The 19,570-nt window shown below is 26.3% G+C and overlaps 5 protein-coding genes across 5 annotated transcripts; 3 read left to right on the top strand and 2 right to left on the bottom strand.

Annotated features, from left to right (window-relative positions):
* Positions 1–8,863: 8,863 nt before the first annotated feature.
* Positions 8,864–10,575, bottom strand: OCT59_017485 (uncharacterized protein). The gene is made up of 6 exons (XM_025317126.2): positions 10,356–10,575; positions 10,139–10,264; positions 9,805–10,022; positions 9,603–9,727; positions 9,303–9,403; positions 8,864–9,206 (listed from the first exon to the last, which is right to left on the bottom strand). The coding sequence occupies exons 1-6, from the start codon at positions 10,551–10,553 to the stop codon at positions 9,018–9,020; spliced, it is 957 nt and encodes a 318-aa protein (XP_025178889.1). The 5' UTR covers positions 10,554–10,575; the 3' UTR covers positions 8,864–9,017.
* A 192-nt stretch (positions 10,576–10,767) lies between these two features.
* Positions 10,768–12,397, top strand: OCT59_017484 (uncharacterized protein; the record flags this gene model as incomplete). Its single annotated transcript, XM_025325888.1, has 8 exons — positions 10,768–10,898; positions 10,971–11,045; positions 11,116–11,258; positions 11,346–11,459; positions 11,540–11,832; positions 11,908–12,000; positions 12,103–12,202; positions 12,279–12,397. The coding sequence occupies 8 exons, from the start codon at positions 10,768–10,770 to the stop codon at positions 12,395–12,397; spliced, it is 1,068 nt and encodes a 355-aa protein (XP_025178888.1).
* Positions 12,398–12,504: 107 nt separating this feature from the next.
* On the bottom strand, positions 12,505–14,124 carry OCT59_017483 (uncharacterized protein; the record flags this gene model as incomplete). Its single annotated transcript, XM_066137521.1, has 5 exons — positions 12,505–12,964; positions 13,034–13,436; positions 13,525–13,687; positions 13,778–13,819; positions 13,924–14,124. 5 exons carry the CDS (start codon positions 14,122–14,124, stop codon positions 12,505–12,507), a joined length of 1,269 nt encoding a protein of 422 aa, XP_066004098.1.
* A 136-nt stretch (positions 14,125–14,260) lies between these two features.
* Positions 14,261–16,197, top strand: OCT59_017482 (Golgi to ER traffic- protein). The gene is made up of 8 exons (XM_025317124.2): positions 14,261–14,447; positions 14,546–14,709; positions 14,803–14,845; positions 14,934–15,033; positions 15,152–15,302; positions 15,411–15,515; positions 15,580–15,718; positions 15,804–16,197. Exons 1-8 carry the CDS (start codon positions 14,336–14,338, stop codon positions 16,010–16,012), a joined length of 1,023 nt encoding a protein of 340 aa, XP_025178886.1. The 5' UTR covers positions 14,261–14,335; the 3' UTR covers positions 16,013–16,197.
* A 937-nt stretch (positions 16,198–17,134) lies between these two features.
* Positions 17,135–19,504, top strand: OCT59_017481 (uncharacterized protein). Its single transcript, XM_066137520.1, has 10 exons — positions 17,135–17,422; positions 17,514–17,620; positions 17,685–17,771; positions 17,840–17,896; positions 17,970–18,092; positions 18,162–18,444; positions 18,521–18,568; positions 18,637–18,739; positions 18,826–19,266; positions 19,379–19,504. The coding sequence occupies exons 1-10, from the start codon at positions 17,248–17,250 to the stop codon at positions 19,425–19,427; spliced, it is 1,473 nt and encodes a 490-aa protein (XP_066004097.1). The 5' UTR covers positions 17,135–17,247; the 3' UTR covers positions 19,428–19,504.
* Positions 19,505–19,570: the final 66 nt, after the last annotated feature.

The following is a 19,570-nucleotide window of genomic DNA, read 5'->3' as shown; positions in this document are numbered from 1 at the left end:
ATATTATTAGATTCAACTAAAAAATTAAAAAAATTAACGCGTGAAATTTGACGCGTATTTTTACGCGCGATTACTTACCTAAAAAATATTAGTTTTTTTTAAATTTTTAAATGATAACAATACATAACGATCGACAAAATAATCAATTACGTTGGGATGTGGGGATGTGACATTATTAATTTTTTGGCGGAAAAAACCTAGGATTAAATCATGCAAGGTTAGGTACTTGAGGGTTACAAAATTTTCACAAAATCGTCAACAAATCGTATCAAATCGTAACAAAATCGTAAAAAAATCGTAACAACAATCGTAACAACAATCGTAATCACATGATTATAATAAATAATAATAAGGAGATATTTGATTTCATAGTTTCACAAATTTCAAACAATCTTAAGAACCAATTTTCTTCTTTTTTTTTTAAAAAAAAAAAAAAACGAGAATTAAACAAGTTTTTTTTCATTGATAACAATAGATTTCTTAATTAATCATTCTTGTTTATTCAGAACTTCAGAACTTTAAGTGGATAATAAAGATTTTAAGCCTTTAATTCTTTCGCTTCTATTTTTTTTTTCCAATGCTTGAATAATATTAAAATTTGTAAAATTTGATTTTGTTGAAATTAGGAAAATAAGAACGCGTATAATTCATGTGATACTTCTCGTATAACTCCGAATTTTTATCTGTTTAAGCGCTCAAGCCATTTATCCAAAAAAAAAAAAGTTAAAAAATAAATAAATATATAATATAATTAATAATTAATAATAATTAATATATAATTTAATATTATATATTATATTATATGTATAAATTAATTTTCTGTAAGAGATAGAAAGTTCATTGAGAAATATATAATAGCACAACAGATCATCGGATCTACAGGCAGAAAAAAAATAATGAAAGTAAAATGGCGGTGGGCTTTTTGTTGTTTCAAACAATGCAAATAATTGGAATAATTTAAAATAAATTTCGCCATCCTTCCAGATTTACTAAAATGGTCAATTAAAATAAAAAAGTTAATAGAACAAACAATAAACAAATAATTAGATTTAAAATTCGCCGAAGATCATATTAAAATAATCATCCGATTTTTGAAAAGGGGTTTCACCTATCGATTTCGGGTTTAATAAATTGCCCGATAGCCTTATCTGTTTAAAAGCCCCTTTCCATTAATTTAATGATATTTGTAACACTAAAACAAAAACATGAATTATTTTGAGGGGTCAAAAAAAAAAAATAAAATAAAAAGGGTACGATAACAAAAATAATCCGGTCAATGAAAAATTTAACTATATTGTTGTTATTTTGAACCCTTTTGATTACATTATATTTCATAATCCTTGGTAAGCAGCTAAATATATAAAATAATGTACCAAATCTTTGGAACACATTTTTTTTTATTAGTTTCAAAAAAGGAAAATCTATTCACAAAACGGAAACCTCCGTTTTGTTACACCGGCATATTTTTTTTTACACCGCCGCTGACTAATTTCTTTTTTCAAACATTAATGTTTTCCGATTTTTGGTAAAGAAAAAGTATCAAACCATTTCATTTATCCAATAAAATTATCTTTATATTGTCTTCGACAATTTACCAGTTTACCAATTTTGATATTCTAAACAAATTAAAAATTGGGGATAATTGCGAAAAAAAAATGTGCCATTTGAAATATGATAAACAATAGAACATTCGAACTGCGTCCTGGAACTTGCCTTTACTAAAAAAAATTTCCTAAAATATTCGTTCGAAAAAATAATAATAATAATAATAAAAAAAAAAATATTTTTTTTTCCCCACCTTTTTACGCCTTTCTTTGGAGTATAGTTAAAAAATATTAAATTCTACGGCCATTACTAAAAAAGTAGATTACAAAATTTTTTGTCAGCAAAAAAATTTATTCTTTTTCATCCTTCCATCATGCGATAATTTGCGATATGAATTTTTTTTTATTGTTCCTAGTGCGTTTGCGTTTTTTTAAAAAACCAGCCAAACCGCATATTTCAATGTGACTCAGAATAGCTTGTTAATCTCTCATGTTCAAATCTTTGTAAGCCATATAATTATATAAAATTATATTTAAATATATAGTTTATATTGCATTATAGTTTAGTTTCACAAAAAAACCCGCCAAAAATCATGTTTAACAATAATGAATTTTTTTTTTTTTTTGAATTTCATTATTTTTAATTGTAGTACAAATAGAAAAAATGTGATTCTAGAAATAATCAAGTAAAAGATCTAGTATTGCCCAATTCAATTATAATGGTGTGTTACCAACTGCGTGTATCGGTCTATCGGATAAACGTCCGTTTTATCCGATAACTTTGATTAATCCTTGTTAAATGTTTCACAAAATTTACTAAAATAGTTCGGCGTTAAGGAACCAACTAGAATTTACTATAAACCATTTAATTATCCATACAAAGCATAACTTGAGTTGCCGATCAAAAAATTCACTATGTTACTTATGGTAATTCACTAATTTTAATGAATTTCTTTATTAACTTTGTCTTCAAAAAAAAGGTTCCAATTAAAAAAATTCCCAGTCAAAACAATAGGCCTTTTTTTTTTAATAATTACTAATCATAAATCTAATTAATCACAAAATCAAATCAAAAAAAAAAAAAATTTTTTTTTCAGATCCAATTAAAGTAGATTAAATATAATTTTATATAAAACAATCTAAACAACAATTCCGCCAAGTGAAATCTTTTGTTTTATCTATTATAATTTTATATTGTAGTTAAATTTTTTAATTTTTTAATTGCAACAATATGGAAAAAGTGGTTTGTAAATATAATAAAGTTCCGACCCATTCCGGAACTCGGAACCACATTACACGAAAAGATCGAATACAGATTGATTTAGTTATTTTTGTTAACATTTATTACACATTTAGTATATAATATATACTGTTTTCCGAATTATGTATTGTATTATATGTGTACGTGTTAATATTATATGTAATTCATATGTAATTATGATACGTGTACGTATATATGTAATTCATATATATCAATTCCGAATTATGACATGTGTACATATATACTGTTTTCCGTTTTATGTATCAATTATAATTAGACGAAAATGAGAGTTTTTTTTTTAGTATTATATTTTTATTATATTTTTATTATTTTTTTATTATTATTTTTTTTTATAATACTGATTTTTTTTCATAAAATGTTAACATTATTTTAAATTTTTTCTTAAACGAAAAAAAAAACTATTTATAGTATACTAATTTTCAAAATCATAATGTGATTGATTATATATATATATATGTGTGTGTATTTTGTATAATTTTTTAATTGGCTGGTAAAAAACCTCTTATATATATATCATAAAAAAGAAATACGAACCCTATATACATAAAAATAAAAAACATATTAAAAAAAAAAATCAAGAAAAAAAAAGCCACCTTTGGGAGTGTATTATATACGTAATGCGAATTAATTATAGAGGTGACTTAGAAATTCATAAAAAAAAAATCTAATCGGGAAAAATTATTTTGACGCATAAATTTTAATTTTTTTAATTTTTTATATTTAAACGATTATTTTTTTCATAAAAAAAGGTTCAATTATATCGAAATCCCAAAACCATTATCGTTTGTTGGTTCGGTCTTTATCGAATCTCCATTATCAACATAATTTTCTATTGTTGTTGTAGAAATCGAAGAATTTGATGACGATTCAATAACATTTTTATTATTGTTGTTATTATTACCGTTATTATTATTAGACGAAGTTGATTTCTTATTCGATGTATTGTTACAGCCCTTAACAAGGACGTGCCTTTTAAGCGCGTCCTTTCGACTGAATTGTTTTTCACAATATTGGCAAGGATAAGGTTTCACGGCCAAATGGATCCTTTTGTGCCGCTTGAGGTCGTGGTTCCGGTTAAAACCTAATATAAAAAAAATTTTTTTTGGTAAGTCTCTAACTAAATTAACAAAGATAAAGATAAAAAAAAAAATAAAAATGATGATACTTACTTTGAGGGCACTGATCACATTTGAAAGGTCTGTCATATAATGGTAATCTTGAATAATAACTCTTTGGAGGTCCACTATATGAGTATGTCTGTTTTATTGGTGAAGTACTTTCAGAAGTAGGGGTGGAATTTTGTGAAATAGAAATCGTTGTTGAAACGGGAGTAGGAGTAGGAGTGGGAGTAGGATTAGGTTTGGCCGTAAAAATTGTAGAAGGATCATATAATGGTACTAACATTGTTGAACCATTACTTGATTGATTATTAAATTGTTGCATAAACAAATTTGGAGCTATACTAATAGGTAAATTTGTTGTAGCATCTTGACGAGAAAAATTATTAATAGATCTCGATTTTTGATGATTACCATGATGTTGTGAATTATTGCCAATAGAGGAAGGAATCGAAGTTTGATAACATTGATTTGGATTAAAATTATAACCTGAAATTAATTGATTTGTAATTTCGATACGAGATGGTTGTTGTTGTGGTTGTTGTGGTTGTTGTTGTTGTTGATGATGATGATGTTGTTGATGTTGTTGTTGTTGATGTTGTTGTTGTTGATGTTGTTGTTGTTGATGTTGATGATGTTGTTGTTGTTGAGTTGTATAAGCGTTACGAGAATTGATTGAGTAATTATTACCAATATGATTACCAGTATCCAAATTATTAGTTAATGTATTAGATGTTGGTAAAGTTGAAGAAGGATAACCATAAGGTAAAGTTTGAGTATTATTAGTAGCTGATGAAATCGCGATATAATTTCCTGAAGGTTCAACAAAAGGAGGGGAAGGTAAAATAGAAGTTTGTTGAACCGAGGAATCGTGAGAATATTGGTGTTGATTAGAAAAAGCGGTAGCGGTCATATCGTTATATTGTCGCGAATTTTGTTGTTGGGAAGTCGAAACGTTCGATTGAGGTGAGTTATTAATATTTATATCCTGGTCTGATAATTGAAATGTCATTGCAGCAATGAGCGTCCAATTTGGTATTTCGAAAAAATTATTGACGCAAGAAGTTGATTGAGTAAGTTCACCTGGTAAATCGAAACCAAAAGACGCTTGAACAGGCGTGGTGGTAGCGATAGTAGCAGGTGTATTATTAGGAAAATATTGATCGTGAGGGAAATCAAGACGTTGGTCAAGATTTACAGAATGTACAACATCAATCATATTGAAAAATGGAGAATTGGGGAAAAATTGAGCAGTTTTTATGTACGATGAAGACTCTAAAAATTCAGATGATTAAAAATCTGAAACAATAATATCACTTAAAAGAATAATCGTAAATCGATAGGGATGTGGAGTCTTGAAAAAAAGTTAGCATATGAAGGGTCCCCGCCTTCTTTTTTATATTTTAAAAAAAAAATCGATCCCCAACTATTTTTACAAAAAAAAAAGGAGTAGGACCTATTTATATATTAAAGTGATACGAATAAAAAAAAAAATTTTTTTTTTATTTATTTCAGGTTTTTTTTTATTTTATGGGAATTTATATAAAAAGTATATTATAAATTTTTTAAACAATTAAAAAAAAAAAAAGAAAAGAAAAAATTTTTTTTTTTTTCTGACCTGGAATCACTTCCAATCAGAACTGTATTTATTGACAAATGAATTTTAGTTTATTTATATAACCCCTTTTAATAAAAAATTTATATTGAATCAACTATAAAAATCGACGATCACAATAACTAGAAATAAAAAAATCATCAGCCCGTATATTAAAAAAAAAAAAAAGAAAAAAAATTATGAGGTGACACAATATGTTATTTCCTAAAAGTGAAATAACCTGCATACAATATAAATAATATTGTATTTATTTATGAACGCCAAATGATTTCCTTTGTTAATTTTTCCAACTTAACCTGTCAAAAAGTATAAAAAAAAAATTTTTTTTTTCAAAGTTGCACATCCGTAAACCTTAAAAAAAGAAATTAACCGAACACACATAAAAATTTTTTATTATAATATTATTATTATTATATGAATATGAATATAATACCAAATAATCCCGGTTATTTGTAATACAATTCCAGTAATTTTATTTGAGTATGACCAGCGAGAAACATACGATTATTTCCTTTGGTTTAAAAGAATACAAAAGTGGCGTTATAATTACAATAAATATTTTTATGGAGGGGGCAGTGTTAAAGGAAAAAAACTGAAAAAAGAAAAAAAAAATAACCATTATAATCTTTTTAACGTATAGGAAAGTAATTAGGTAATTATTTAATATAATAATTAATTTATTATTACTTTTTTTAATTAATAATCCAAAATATTCTCCCCATCAATTGGTAATGTTCAAACTTAGAACCAATTAAATTCCTTTACCAAATATATGGAAATCTTTTGAATATTATGGATGGATTGGAAATGAATATATTAATACAATATATAAATTGTATAATAATGTATATAATTAATAATATGTGGTGATACACGGGTAAATAAAAAAAAGGAAGATCAGGAACATCAGGTTATTTTAGGTTATACAAAGTTTTTTGCAATCAAGGAAATGATCATATTTACGTGTAACCGAATTGATATAGACGCGTTCGAAAAAAGATAGAATGAGAAAAAAGGGAAAAAGATACAAATATAATATGAAATTTTCCTTTTTTAATAAAATTGTACGAATTAAATATTATATAAAAGTAATACATAAATACATAATACATAATATATAATATATAATTTATATAATTTATAATTTATAATTTATATATATAGAATATTATTAAAAAAACAAATCGATCGAAAAAACGTGTTTTTTTTCAATTTTGTGACATTTTTATTTCATAATTAGAACAATAAATGATATAATGTGTATAACTTAATAAGATATTATTATTTAAACATTAAATTAGATCAAGAATTTCAAGAATTGGAATTCCAATAATTTTTATAATATATTTTATTATTATTATTTCCTCGGAATAATTTGATTTTAAATTAAATTGAAAAATTTCCGGAGGAAAAAATTGAAATTTTAAAATATAATCAGATAAAATCTTCTCACTTACATATTTGTACATTTTAAAAAAAATAATATATATATTTTCATATATATATGTGTGTGTGATATAAAAACCATTTATTTACTTAATCTATTAATTATGCGGAAATTATTGGAAAACAAAGAAAAAATACAGGTTCCTGATACAGTTAGATAATTTAGATTTTGGATTTGTAAAGATGCAAATCTACAATTGGCGTTTCTATAGGTATTGTAAATTAATGTATGACAATTTCAGATATAGAAGCATTGGTTCTTAAAAAGTTCTCTAAGTCAGGTTTTATGCATAAAAGTTTATTGTTTAGAATAACTTGTATGCGTACACAAATAACATACTTATCATACGAATCATAATTTTATTAATGTTTTCACGATTATGGTTTTCATTTGAATCACACGTGATTTATGTAAATTCCCAGAAAGAGGAAATAAGGAAAAGTACGTGAATTTTAAAAAAAAAAAAAACAATAAAAATAAAATTACGTGATAATAAAAGAATGATATAATTTTTCGTAACTTGCGTATATAACCGAAATTTATCCCATGAAAATAAATCAAAAAATCGTGATTTTCGCGCCAATTACCGAGTAAAATGAGAATTCGATTTCGTAAAAGCGTGTCATTATTTCTACTCTTTTACAAGTAAAGATAAAACGGCGTTTTGCGTATAATCGTATTTTTTTTTAAAATCAACCGGATAAAAGTTTATCCTTTTATTTTTTTTGCGATATATTCTCGCTCGATGCCGGTGATTAAAAATATTAGTAATCATTTGTAAATTTTTACATAAAAAAAAAAATATCATACCATTTCTAAATTTCTTTTATTCTCCTCGGGGATTAGATCATTTCATGATCAATTTTGATTTTCTATTAATTGAAATAATAATAATAAAAAAAAACAAAAATACAATAAAAATGATCATCATAGAATTAAAAATTCAAAAATTCGATTGTACATTTTGTATTACCAACATGTGTATATAGCCCTAAATATGCATCTTGTATTGATCATCAATTATCATTCACCTGGCGTAATTTTAACTACACAGCCCCATCTAAATAATAATAATAATTAAATTTGGGGTTGTAAATGTATCGCCCTCATTTTATTTTTTTTAATGTAAGAAATCTCGTAATCAAACAACAAAGCAAAACAAAAGAAAAAAATAAAAAAAAAAGAATTTTATTTTATTTTACCAAATAATAATAATAAATAAAAGATTGGAACAAGCAATATGGCAAAATTTTCTTTTTTCCCTTATTTCCTTTATAAAAATACAATCACTTGAAACTTAATATCACGTAATTCGGGCATACCCTGGTACTGGTTACAGTAAAATAATATATTATCACAATAATATTATCATCACATCGGCTGCTTAATTTTTGAACCACAAAAATCTTTCGCAAAGTTACGCAAATCAATGAAATGCTTCTATGATGATCAAAATTAGTAATTTACCGTATTTTTTTTCGATTAATATAATTATGTAAAAAACAATTGCTTACCAAATGCTGACAAATAATTTTCACAAACAATGTATACCAAACTTTTATTTGATTTCTTTTTAATTATGAATGTTTTTACGGATCAGTCTCCGAAATTTTAAAAAACAAACAAATTGTTTATCATTTAAAACAAATTCATTGATTCATTGAGAAAATAATTATTTTTTTTTATTCTCCACAATTTTTTAAATTAAGTTTAATATCGTAAATATTTTTCCTTAAGCCATCTTACTTTTTTGTACCTACGCCTTTTTCCTTTTCTTATTTACACGTGTATACTTCTAACTACATCAAATGCGGATCATCTTAAAATCTTCTACTTTTAATCAATCATTCGATTTCCCCCCATATATATATATTTTTTTTATTAGGATAATCAAATTATTTTTAGATTCTGATTCAATTTTAAAATCTCGGGTAAATAATATTATTTATAGAATTTCGAATTTCTCTAATATATATATATATATATATATTATATTGTATTATATTATATTTTATCCCCCTTGATTTGCTGCCTTGAAAGGTAATAAACTACCAAACAAAAAATGTTGAACTATAGGAAATTTTTTTAATACATCTGCTATATACATTTTTAATAATCCTGAATTAACTTTTGCCCAATATTGAACTTCTGATATATCATGCAATAAAGGTGAATGTTCGTGAAATGGTCCTTTTTTGACCTAAATTAAAAAAAAAATTCGGTTTAACTAATTTGTAAAAGATTTTTTTTTTTTTTGTTTGTTTGTTTTTATTTTTTCTCCTTTGTTTTTTTTTACCTCATGTATATATTTAATACATCCAAAGTAAATATATTCTCCTGCATACATATTGACAAAATCTTCCGATAATATCGATTTTGGTTTAAGATTGGGATGATCTGGGATAATAAATAATATATAAATTGTATTAAATTATGTAATTTTTTTTTTTAAAATGAAAATAAAAAATGTATGTGTTATAAATATATATATACATATATATATATATATATATATTTGTTGTATACATGTATATATTATTTATTTATGTACACATTGTTTTTTTTTTATTAAGAAACGTGAACACATGATATATACCTTTGAGCTGTGCACTTCCCCAATAGTAAGAAAGAAATTGATGATCATCTAATCCCCACACGCCATGACTGCCAGCTGGTTCAAGCATATACACGCGTTGTAATCGTCTTACCAAATCTAAATATCTATATAATTATAATGAATTGATGATACTCATAATTTTTTTTTTTTTAATATATGTGTACATTATAAAATAAATTACTTTGTGAATATCTTTAATATGACAGCTGTATAATCTTCCTGTTTAATTACTCCTATTAAGCTTAAACAACATAACCATGCTACAAAACTTAATTCATGTCCACTTCCATAATCAATTCTTGTAGAATTTCCAAATCCACCGTTAAAATATGCGACAAGTTCAACAATAGTTCCATGTAAATGTTCGGGTAACATATCTTGATGTAATTTGACAGAATTCTATAATAAGTAAAGATTACACGCGTCAATATATATGTATATGTATATATGCGCGCATATACAGTACATATTATTATTATTATCATTATTATTATTGTTATTATTGTTATTATTACCTCTTCTAATCGAGCAATCCATGTACGAAATGCCTTGTTACCAAACCTTTGAGGTGTGGGTAATGGTGGGATCTCGTCAATCCAAGATAACATAGTGTCCAACATATTGATAATTCTTTGTACAAACTATAAAGTAATCATTTTATTTAGAAATAAAAAAAAAAATTATCACTTTAAACTACTTAAACTTCTATTTTGTATTTTTATTATCGTTTACCTCAGAGACAAGACATGGATCAGAAATCTTTCGATTTATGACACTTTCGTTCGAAAGTTCAATAAACTTCATTAACCTCCGAAAAGCTTCAGTATTTACCCATTCGTTAACATCAGCTTGATCATTTATTTTTTTAATTGGTTCAACACACTCATATTCTAATGAGTTTGTAATATTTAGAGTATTATTATCTGCCATCAATTAGATAAGAATTTTTTTTTCGTTTCGATTAACAAAGTACAAGCAAGTATTACAAATTGCACGTGACCGATCTGTAACCGGAGCTTTTTCCATAGTATTCATCACGATGTAGTGATAAATAGTTTGGCTCGCGTTATGACATTAAACTTTTTATTACCGGTTTTAAGCTGATTGATTGATTATCAACGTCTTTTTTTTAATCAAAAAAAAAATGACTACACCTTTGTTAGAACGTCTTTTAAATCATAAAGAATCAGCAAATTTCATTGTTATAGAAGATACAATTTTACAGTCGGGTTATGTGTTATTGAAAGAATTTATCAAAAAAGTTGCAAAGAACCAGTATGTTATCAGTTATTTCCTATCTTTACTTCAACGAAACTAATTTAATTATTTTATTTTAAACCCCGATAGAAATCGGTGTGTTTTATTATTATGTTTTGAATTTTCACCTGAGTGGTTTCTGGAAAATATCAATTCAAATAAAAAGTACATAATTTTTTTTTTTTTTTTAATATTTTAATGAAAAAAAGTGACTAATCAAATTATTTCCTTTAAGTTTAGTAATATTTGATGCGTATTCTAAATCGGATTCATATGATTTTGAGAATGATATAATCTCAGATCTTAATTATAATTTCATAAAAAATATCAAAGATACATCCGAAATTATAAATATTCTTAAAGACACAATTAAAAAATGTATATAATCAATTTAATTTTGTATTTATTTTTTTTTTTAAAAAAAATATATTTAACATATTACCATATTTTTTATTTTACATTTAGTGTCATATTCCAGTTATACTTTAATAATCGATTCGATTTCTCCCCTACTTTTAATTGATACTTCATTAACATTTAATTTTTTGAAAAGAATTTCATCATGTTTGACATTATCAGGTAAACAAAACACTTTTAATAAAAAATTATTTAATTATTCGTTTAAATATTAACTTTTTTTTTTACTTTCTATATACCAGATATAAATACGAATACGAATTCAAATCTTATAATAACAGTTTATCATTCTGATATACCAAATTATCCATCATCTGGAATATCAGGTTATCTTAATGTAAGAAATACTTTATTACACCATATAGCATCTACCACAATAATAATTAAAAATACCGAACAATTTCGTAAAGAATCAACTTCACATGGTTACATCATAACGGAGAATAACGCGATTATTAATGCGTATATGAATTTTCCTGAAAATTCTATTTGTATTATAGAACATAGAAAAAAATCCGGAAAAGTATTATATGAGGTATAATCATTTAATATTCACGTGTATAATATAATAACATAAATTAATTAAGTTTTGCTTTTTGTATATTTATAGACTAATTCATATCATATTGATGAATCTTATGGTAATATGATAATCCAATTAGTTAAAGATGTAAAAGAAGATCTAGACCCTGAAAGTAATACGGTAAGAACTTATGAATTTATATACGTATATGTATTGTATGTATTGTATGTATGTATGTATTTAGATAATTTAAACGAATTTCCATATATTAAAATCTATTAGCCCGACCCAACTACCGCGAATTTGTTATTTAATTTATCATTAACAGAATCACAGAAAAAGGCGAAAAATGAACTCGTTCTTCCATATGTTAAAATACAAGGTAAAATATATATACTTTAATTATTTTAAGTCTCATGAAATTATGGATTAATTAATATTAAAATTCTTTTCTTTAGATCAATATGAAGAAAAAAATCGGGAGAATACTACAACTAGTGGCGGAAACATATTTTATGAACCTGATAAAAATGATGATTTTGATGATGAGGATCCTGATGATGATTTATCAATATAATGGATCGAATAATATTAATAATTTTTATTAATCTAATAATTTTTGTCCCAAAATCACTTAAAAATATATATATATTATTACAAGTTAAACTCTTGATTCGCTTGAATCTATAGCGCAATCCTTTTTTCATCTGGTAGGAATTCTCTTTTACAATTAAATCCTCTTTCCGAGCTAAAGGCTTCACATTTAAGCATTTCCATTTCTACCTTACCATTATTAGTGATTAATCTTAAAATAGATCTCGTGACATAAAGTTTTAAATATCGATTACCATCATCATTTTTCATCAGATGTGATAACTTGTCGGTATTTGATAACGCTTCTAAAGTGCACTTGTTACCATCTATTTCAAATGCGCAAGTATCTGGTGAATGAATTGTTGTAACAATTTCCTCCGAAGCTTTGATAGATTTAGCAATATTTTTAAGTTTTTGTATGTCCTTATCGGATAAAACTAGCTCCAAAACTGGTCGCAATAATGGTTGAATCTTCGATGCATTGGTGGGTGTAGCGGGATTTGTGGTTGGAGTGGTTGTAGCCGTCATAGGAGATGATGGTGCTCCATATCTACAAATTAGATGAATATTATGTATCTCAACTAACAAAACGTAAACAGTTCCTTCTTTATTTTTATACATTATGTGACTGGTGGACCCCGTGGAAATTTCTTCCGACAATATATCGTCATTATTATTATTATTGTTATAATTATTATTATTCTCTGGTAACAAAACACTTGCAGGCCTAATATCTTTTAAACGAAATAATATCTCATTTCTCGCGCTTTCTTCTTTAGAAAAACCATTCACTGTCATACTAGATGCCAATAATTTTTCAGTTAATCCTTTTAAATGATAAAATCGTGAATCCTTAAGTAAATTTTGTCTATGAACTTCATCTTTAATACCAATTTCATATCCTTGAAGATATCGCAAAATATCAGAAAATAATTCCGGATCACGATCAAGTATAGGTGGTGGTATTGTTAACGGCAAAGGGGTAGGCGGTATCCCCGATGGTTCCCATCCATATCCAAATCCTATTAATTATTAAATGTTATTATTTATTTAAAAGTATATATAGCTTTTTTTTTTAATAATTTGAATAATAATAATAATAATAATAACCAAAGGAAGTAAAGAAATTTGGTGCATCACGCTTTTCCAAAATTTCTTTATCAACTCGAAAAACTTTTCCTCCAACGTTAACAATATAGTTTGCGCGTAATTGTGCTTTCAATTTCATTAAATTGTAATAAGTTGCATCGGCTATAAGATCCGCATAATGATTCTAAAAGATAATTCAAATATAATAGTATATTCAAAATTAATTCGGAAAATGATTATTCAAAAAAAAATAAAAGAGAAAAAAAAAAATTACCTCGTCACGAGGAGTTACATAATAACCTTGCAAATGTTTTACCTAATGGTAATAAATATAAATAAATTCTTCTAAGAAAAACTTTTTCAACCTTCATCAGGATAATCTTCAAACCCGCAATATTTTGACTTTGTTCTACCACTCACGATATCCTTAAACACTTCTGGATCCCTATCAACGAACATAACCTTTGTACGCGACTCTTCTAAGGGAGAAGAGAACACGTCAGTGAAATAGTTCGGACTATCAGAGTAAAGAGCTGTAGTTGACAAATTAAAAGATTTTCCGCTAACTATTATATTATAAAAGCCAGTGGAAGGCGTAGTCTTAAGTGATAAATCCGACATCGTAAAGAAAATCGAACATAAATTTTTTTTTGATTTTTTGTACCATTAGCATATATATAGTAAATTAATCTAGCCAAATTTGGTTAGTGTAAAATTAACGTGATAAAAAGCTTCAAAAGTTCAAATCAGTCATTCTATCATTCCATAGTATATTTTACTTACTAAAATAGAAGAAATCTTGTTTTAACTTTCTCTTTGCACTACTATCAACATGTCGCACGAATCCTCTGACGAAGAATTCGAGAAGCTTGAACCTACCTTACAAAATGTGCTAGACCAAAAATCTTTGCACTGGATATTCGTGGGTGGAAAGGGTGGTGTTGGTAAAACTTCTCTCATCAATTATACACTAAAGTCTTTGTTGCCTGTTAGTTTCATTTCTATAAAATAATACTCACCAGATGTTGGTTCTTTTGATAAGGTAAAACGACCACCTCATGTTCACTCGCCGTACAATTAAGTAAAGTAAGAGATTCCGTATTACTGATATCAACTGACCCGGCACATAATCTTAGCGATGCCTTCGGACAAAAGTTTAGCAAAGAGGCAACATTAGTAGAAGGGTTTACAAATTTATACGCTATGGTATTATGAGCTTTTTAAACAAATTTTATTGTCTTAGATTACAAGCGCATCAATTTAATGTGAATATTTGAAATTATTTTTAACTTAATACAGGAAATTGATCCAACATCGTCGATTCAAGAGATGCTGGATCAATGTATATATTATTTATTATTTGACAAGTGAGTTAGTTTAGCATCGTTTAAATATCAATTTTAATTTTGGTTTTCGTTTTATGTTTTTAGCCGAACAACAAGGTGGTGGAGCTATGGGAGCTATGATGCAAGACCTTGCATTTGCCATTCCTGGCGTTGATGAGGCTATGGGATTCGCTGAAGTCATGAAGTAAATATTTTATTTAATTTTTGCAATTTTCAGTAAAAAAAAAAAATTTCTTCGTAAATCATTTTCATTTTCTTTCTTGTTTCTAATTAGTCTATTTAAATCATGATTCGATTTCCAGGCAAGTAAAAACAATGGAATATTCAGTAATCATCTTTGATACTGCGCCCACTGGTCACACATTGCGGTTTTTGAGCTTTCCCAGTGTTTTAGAAAAAGCACTGGCAAAAATTTCGCAATTAAGTGGACGGTTTGGGCCAATGTTTCAACAAGTAAGGTTGATTAATTAGAAATAAGAACTATATGAGAGAGGAAAAAAAAAAAAATTTTTTATTTAAAAGATAGAAATATATTTAATAATTATTATGTTATTACAATAGATGTCGGGTATGATGGGATTGAACGCCAATCAAGAAGATATGTTTGGAAAACTTGAAGGGATGCGTGCCATTATTACAGAAGTTAATAATCAATTTAAAGATCCAGTAAGTTCTAAACATATTATGTCTTTGTAATGAGGCTGATACTTATGACTTTCTATACATACAGGAAAAGACAACATTTATCTGTGTATGTATTTCCGAATTCTTGTCTCTTTATGAGACTGAACGTATGATTCAAGAATTGACTACTTACCAAATTGATACTCACAATATCGTTGTAAATCAACTATTATTCCCGCGGAAAGGTATAATTATCAAATATAGATTTTTTTTTATTATTATTATTTACTTATTCTATTATTCATTCTAATGTTATTTTTATTTTTAAAGATTCCAATTGTGAACAATGTTTAGTTCGACATAAGATGCAACGAAAATACTTGGATCAAATCTATGATCTTTATGAAGATTTCCATATTGTGCTAATGCCTCTTTTAACAAAAGAAATACGCGGCACACAAGATATTAAGGAATTTTCGGAAATGTTGGTTAAGCCTTACGTACCGCCTGATGATTTATTAATGGATGTTAGTCAATAAATATTTTTATGTATAAAGCACTATAAGCATTATAACAAAAAATTCAGTTTAAATGTTATCATTAAAGGAGTAGCAAAAAAAAAAAATATTATCATTATTTTATGTTAGACCTATCTTTTTGTTTGACATTGATTGTTTTGTATAAATCATTTTAGTTTATAAAGATTTTATTTTTAATTTAAAAAAAAAGCAACAATAGAAAAATTTTTTCATTTTTTTTTTTGTACGCATTAGAATATCTCATAACCATTACTCCTTAAATGAAAATCGTACAATTAAATATGTTGTTTATAATATCTGAATTGAGCTGCAACATTATTTTTAATTTGGCATATGATTTATAATTTTTTTATTGCCATGCAAAAAGGCAGATTTTTGAAGTCAAAAAGAAAAAGATTTATACTGAAGAAATCCATACTACATAAATTTTTTTAGTATAATTATTTCTAATATGCATCTATAAAAATTTTTCAGAATTAAAACTTGTATAAAAAGATTGAAAAGATAAAGGGGTATAATTAAAACAACAAAATTATTTGACAAGTTTTAGCAGTTAAAATTTTTCATTTTAATTTTTAAAGATATATTTTCTTATTACTAGCAATGAATAACAAATTATACAAATTAAAACCTATATATAATTTTTATAATTCATTTTTTTTTAAAAATAATAATAATAATAATAATAATAAGCTTTTATAAAGTATTTTTATTATTAAAAGACTTAATCCAATAATTTGTACTTTAATCTAAAATATTATAAATAAAACTTTTTAATATATAAATGATTTCTCTTTTTAATATTTAAAAAGAAAACAGCAATAATAATTTAGAATTATAAAAGAATAAAAATATGTTAATTTAATAGGAAATACAAATATGCTTTTGAAAATATCACTAAACTGCAAAGTTAATTTGGAATTTTGGATAATATTTCAATATCACTATTCAATAACTGTGCTATATATTAAATATAAATTGTAAAAATTTGATATAGAACACGTGAAAGCGAAAATTCATATATGATCGCCAATCGGCATTAATGATTTCTATATTAAGTAATATCCAACTAGGTAGATTGTTCGTTGTATATGCTGCGCCACATCTCCACGTTCCTCGTGAAAAAAAGTAAACATTTGATCTCGGTCTGTAAGTCTAAAGTCTAAACTTTAAATCGATAAGTGTTACACACTTTGGCGCACTAATATATTTTAAAATTTAAAGTTTGGTTTATCATGCGACTTAACGGGGGACACCAACAAAGACCATTTAAGAATGATAAAGAAACAGGCAACGCGTCTCCAGTTTGGGAAGCTACCTCTTACACCTTAGAGGAATACAAAACCATTCAAGCTAACCTCTCTAAACAATTAGGACCAGAGTATGTTAGCAGTCGTCCAGGTCCCGGAGGTGAAAAACGACATTTAATTCTTCATATTTGTTGCATAGTGAATTTGAGAGAGTTTATTTTTGTGACAAAGTAATACAAATTACGTTTAAGGTGGCAAAGTAATTTATTTAGAAGGATGGAAAGCAATGAATTTAGCTAATGATGTCTTTGGTTTTAATGGATGGTCGTCAAGTATAGTTGATATAACGGTCGATTTTGTACGTTAGTTTTATTTTTCAAAATCTTTGATCAATTTCCCAGTTTCTAATTTCACAATCTCAGGTTGATTGCAATCACGATACCGGTAAGTTTTCTATTGGCGTAGCGGTAACCTGCAGAGTAACCCTCAAGGATGGGACATTTCATGAGGTAAAAATTATAGTTTGTGGAACGCGTTATTAGATAATTGGGATACTAGTGAATATACTTATACATAGGATATTGGATATGGTTCTTGCGATAATTTGAAAAGCAAGGCAGGCGCTTTCGAAAAGGTAGATTAAAAAAAAATTTTTTTTTTTGGATATTTTGATCAAATCATATAATGAGAAATGTTTGACCTGAAAGGCAAAAAAAGAAGCGGCGACGGATGCACTAAAGCGTGCTTTAAGAATGTTCGGAAATTTGATGGGTAATTGCATGTATGATAAAAAATATGGACAGGAAATAGCTAAAGTGAAAGTACCTTCGGTAGGTGTAAATAAACTTCAAGAGAATTTAATCAGATTAATTAAAAATTATATTCAAATTGTTTTCAAGTCAAAATTTGCTGTTGACGAGTTATATAGGAAAGCAGAATTCGCTCCAAAAGTAATACCTATTCCCGAACCTCCTATAACAATAAATAACACAAAATCAGATGGAAATATATATTTAAATCAAGAGATTACTCAAAAACTAGCCCAAAATTTCATAAATAGTATAGAAAATCCGGAAACATCCTTAAATTCAGAACGATTAACAATTAATGATCCAAGTAATAAGGTTTCTGATAATTTATTATTAACGCCAAATATACAAACTAAGATAACCAATACGGAAGGTTTGTTTAAAAATTTTTTTTTTTTTTTTTTTGAAAAGAATTCTTTAGAAAATACTAATAAAATTGGTTTCAATAGGTATAGGAAACAATTTAAGCCCGTCTGCGATTAATGCGCAATATGATGGTAAGTTATGTTTACTTTGAGAATAAGCAAAATTAATAATTTATTTATATAGTGTAATTATTTTTTAGCCTTGGACTCTCAATATGCGCATTTGTTTTCTGAATTCGACAATCTATCACCGCAAATTGATTCATTTGTCGAGCACTCACCAAATGAAGATAGGCTGGATTGGTAACATTGATTTTGTTTTTTATATTCATTTAACTTATAAATTTCTAGATAATTTCACAAAATTATTAATTTTATTGCGAATTAAGTTTTAATAATGCTTCGATTGAACAATCGAGTCATTCACCTTATCCAACACGTATTACACAAAGTCTTCAAGTCTCATCATTGAATCAGTCCTTGCAGATGGAACACAATAAGTTGTTATCTAAACCTACGTTGGATAAGACTAATGAGGCTTCACAGTTTAATCCTATTAATGACAAAAATAAGCATATTCGACCCTTTTTAAAAGATAATACTTACAGTTTTTCGTCCAATTCTAATTCTACGTGGACCAATACAGTTAATATTGAACCATCGAGAATATCTCAAAAAGTTGATAGTCCGAATTGTTCCAAGAATAACGGTAAGGATAATTTCAATTACAATGGAGCTAGGAACGAAAATAATCAAGGTACGAATACTTTGGGAACTACCGGACAAATAACTGGAATCAAAAGATCCAACAATATATGCAGTCTACCGGGGTAAGTTAGCTACGTTTATTTGCAATTTTTAATTATCAATTTATGATTGGTTTATTTTATTTTATTTATCCATTTATCCTTTTTTTTCTTTTTTTTTATAAATAAATGCTAGCAATTATGAGTATACAGGACAAGTGGCAAAAAGACCTAGAGCAGTTTGATAATATAATTCATGTTTCTATGCAGTTTCAATAATTTATGAATAAAAATAAAACAAGCACAAATGTGATTTTAAACCAAATTTTGCAAATATAAAATTTCTATTTCTACATTTCTATAAATATTTCATTGAACCGGCATTTGC

This window comes from Rhizophagus irregularis, chromosome 26 (genome assembly GCF_026210795.1).
Source record: "Rhizophagus irregularis chromosome 26, complete sequence".
NCBI classification, from domain to species: Eukaryota; Fungi; Glomeromycota; class Glomeromycetes; order Glomerales; family Glomeraceae; genus Rhizophagus; species Rhizophagus irregularis.
Note: the sequence above shows the minus strand (reverse complement) of the source record. Positions and strands in the feature narration are given on the sequence as shown.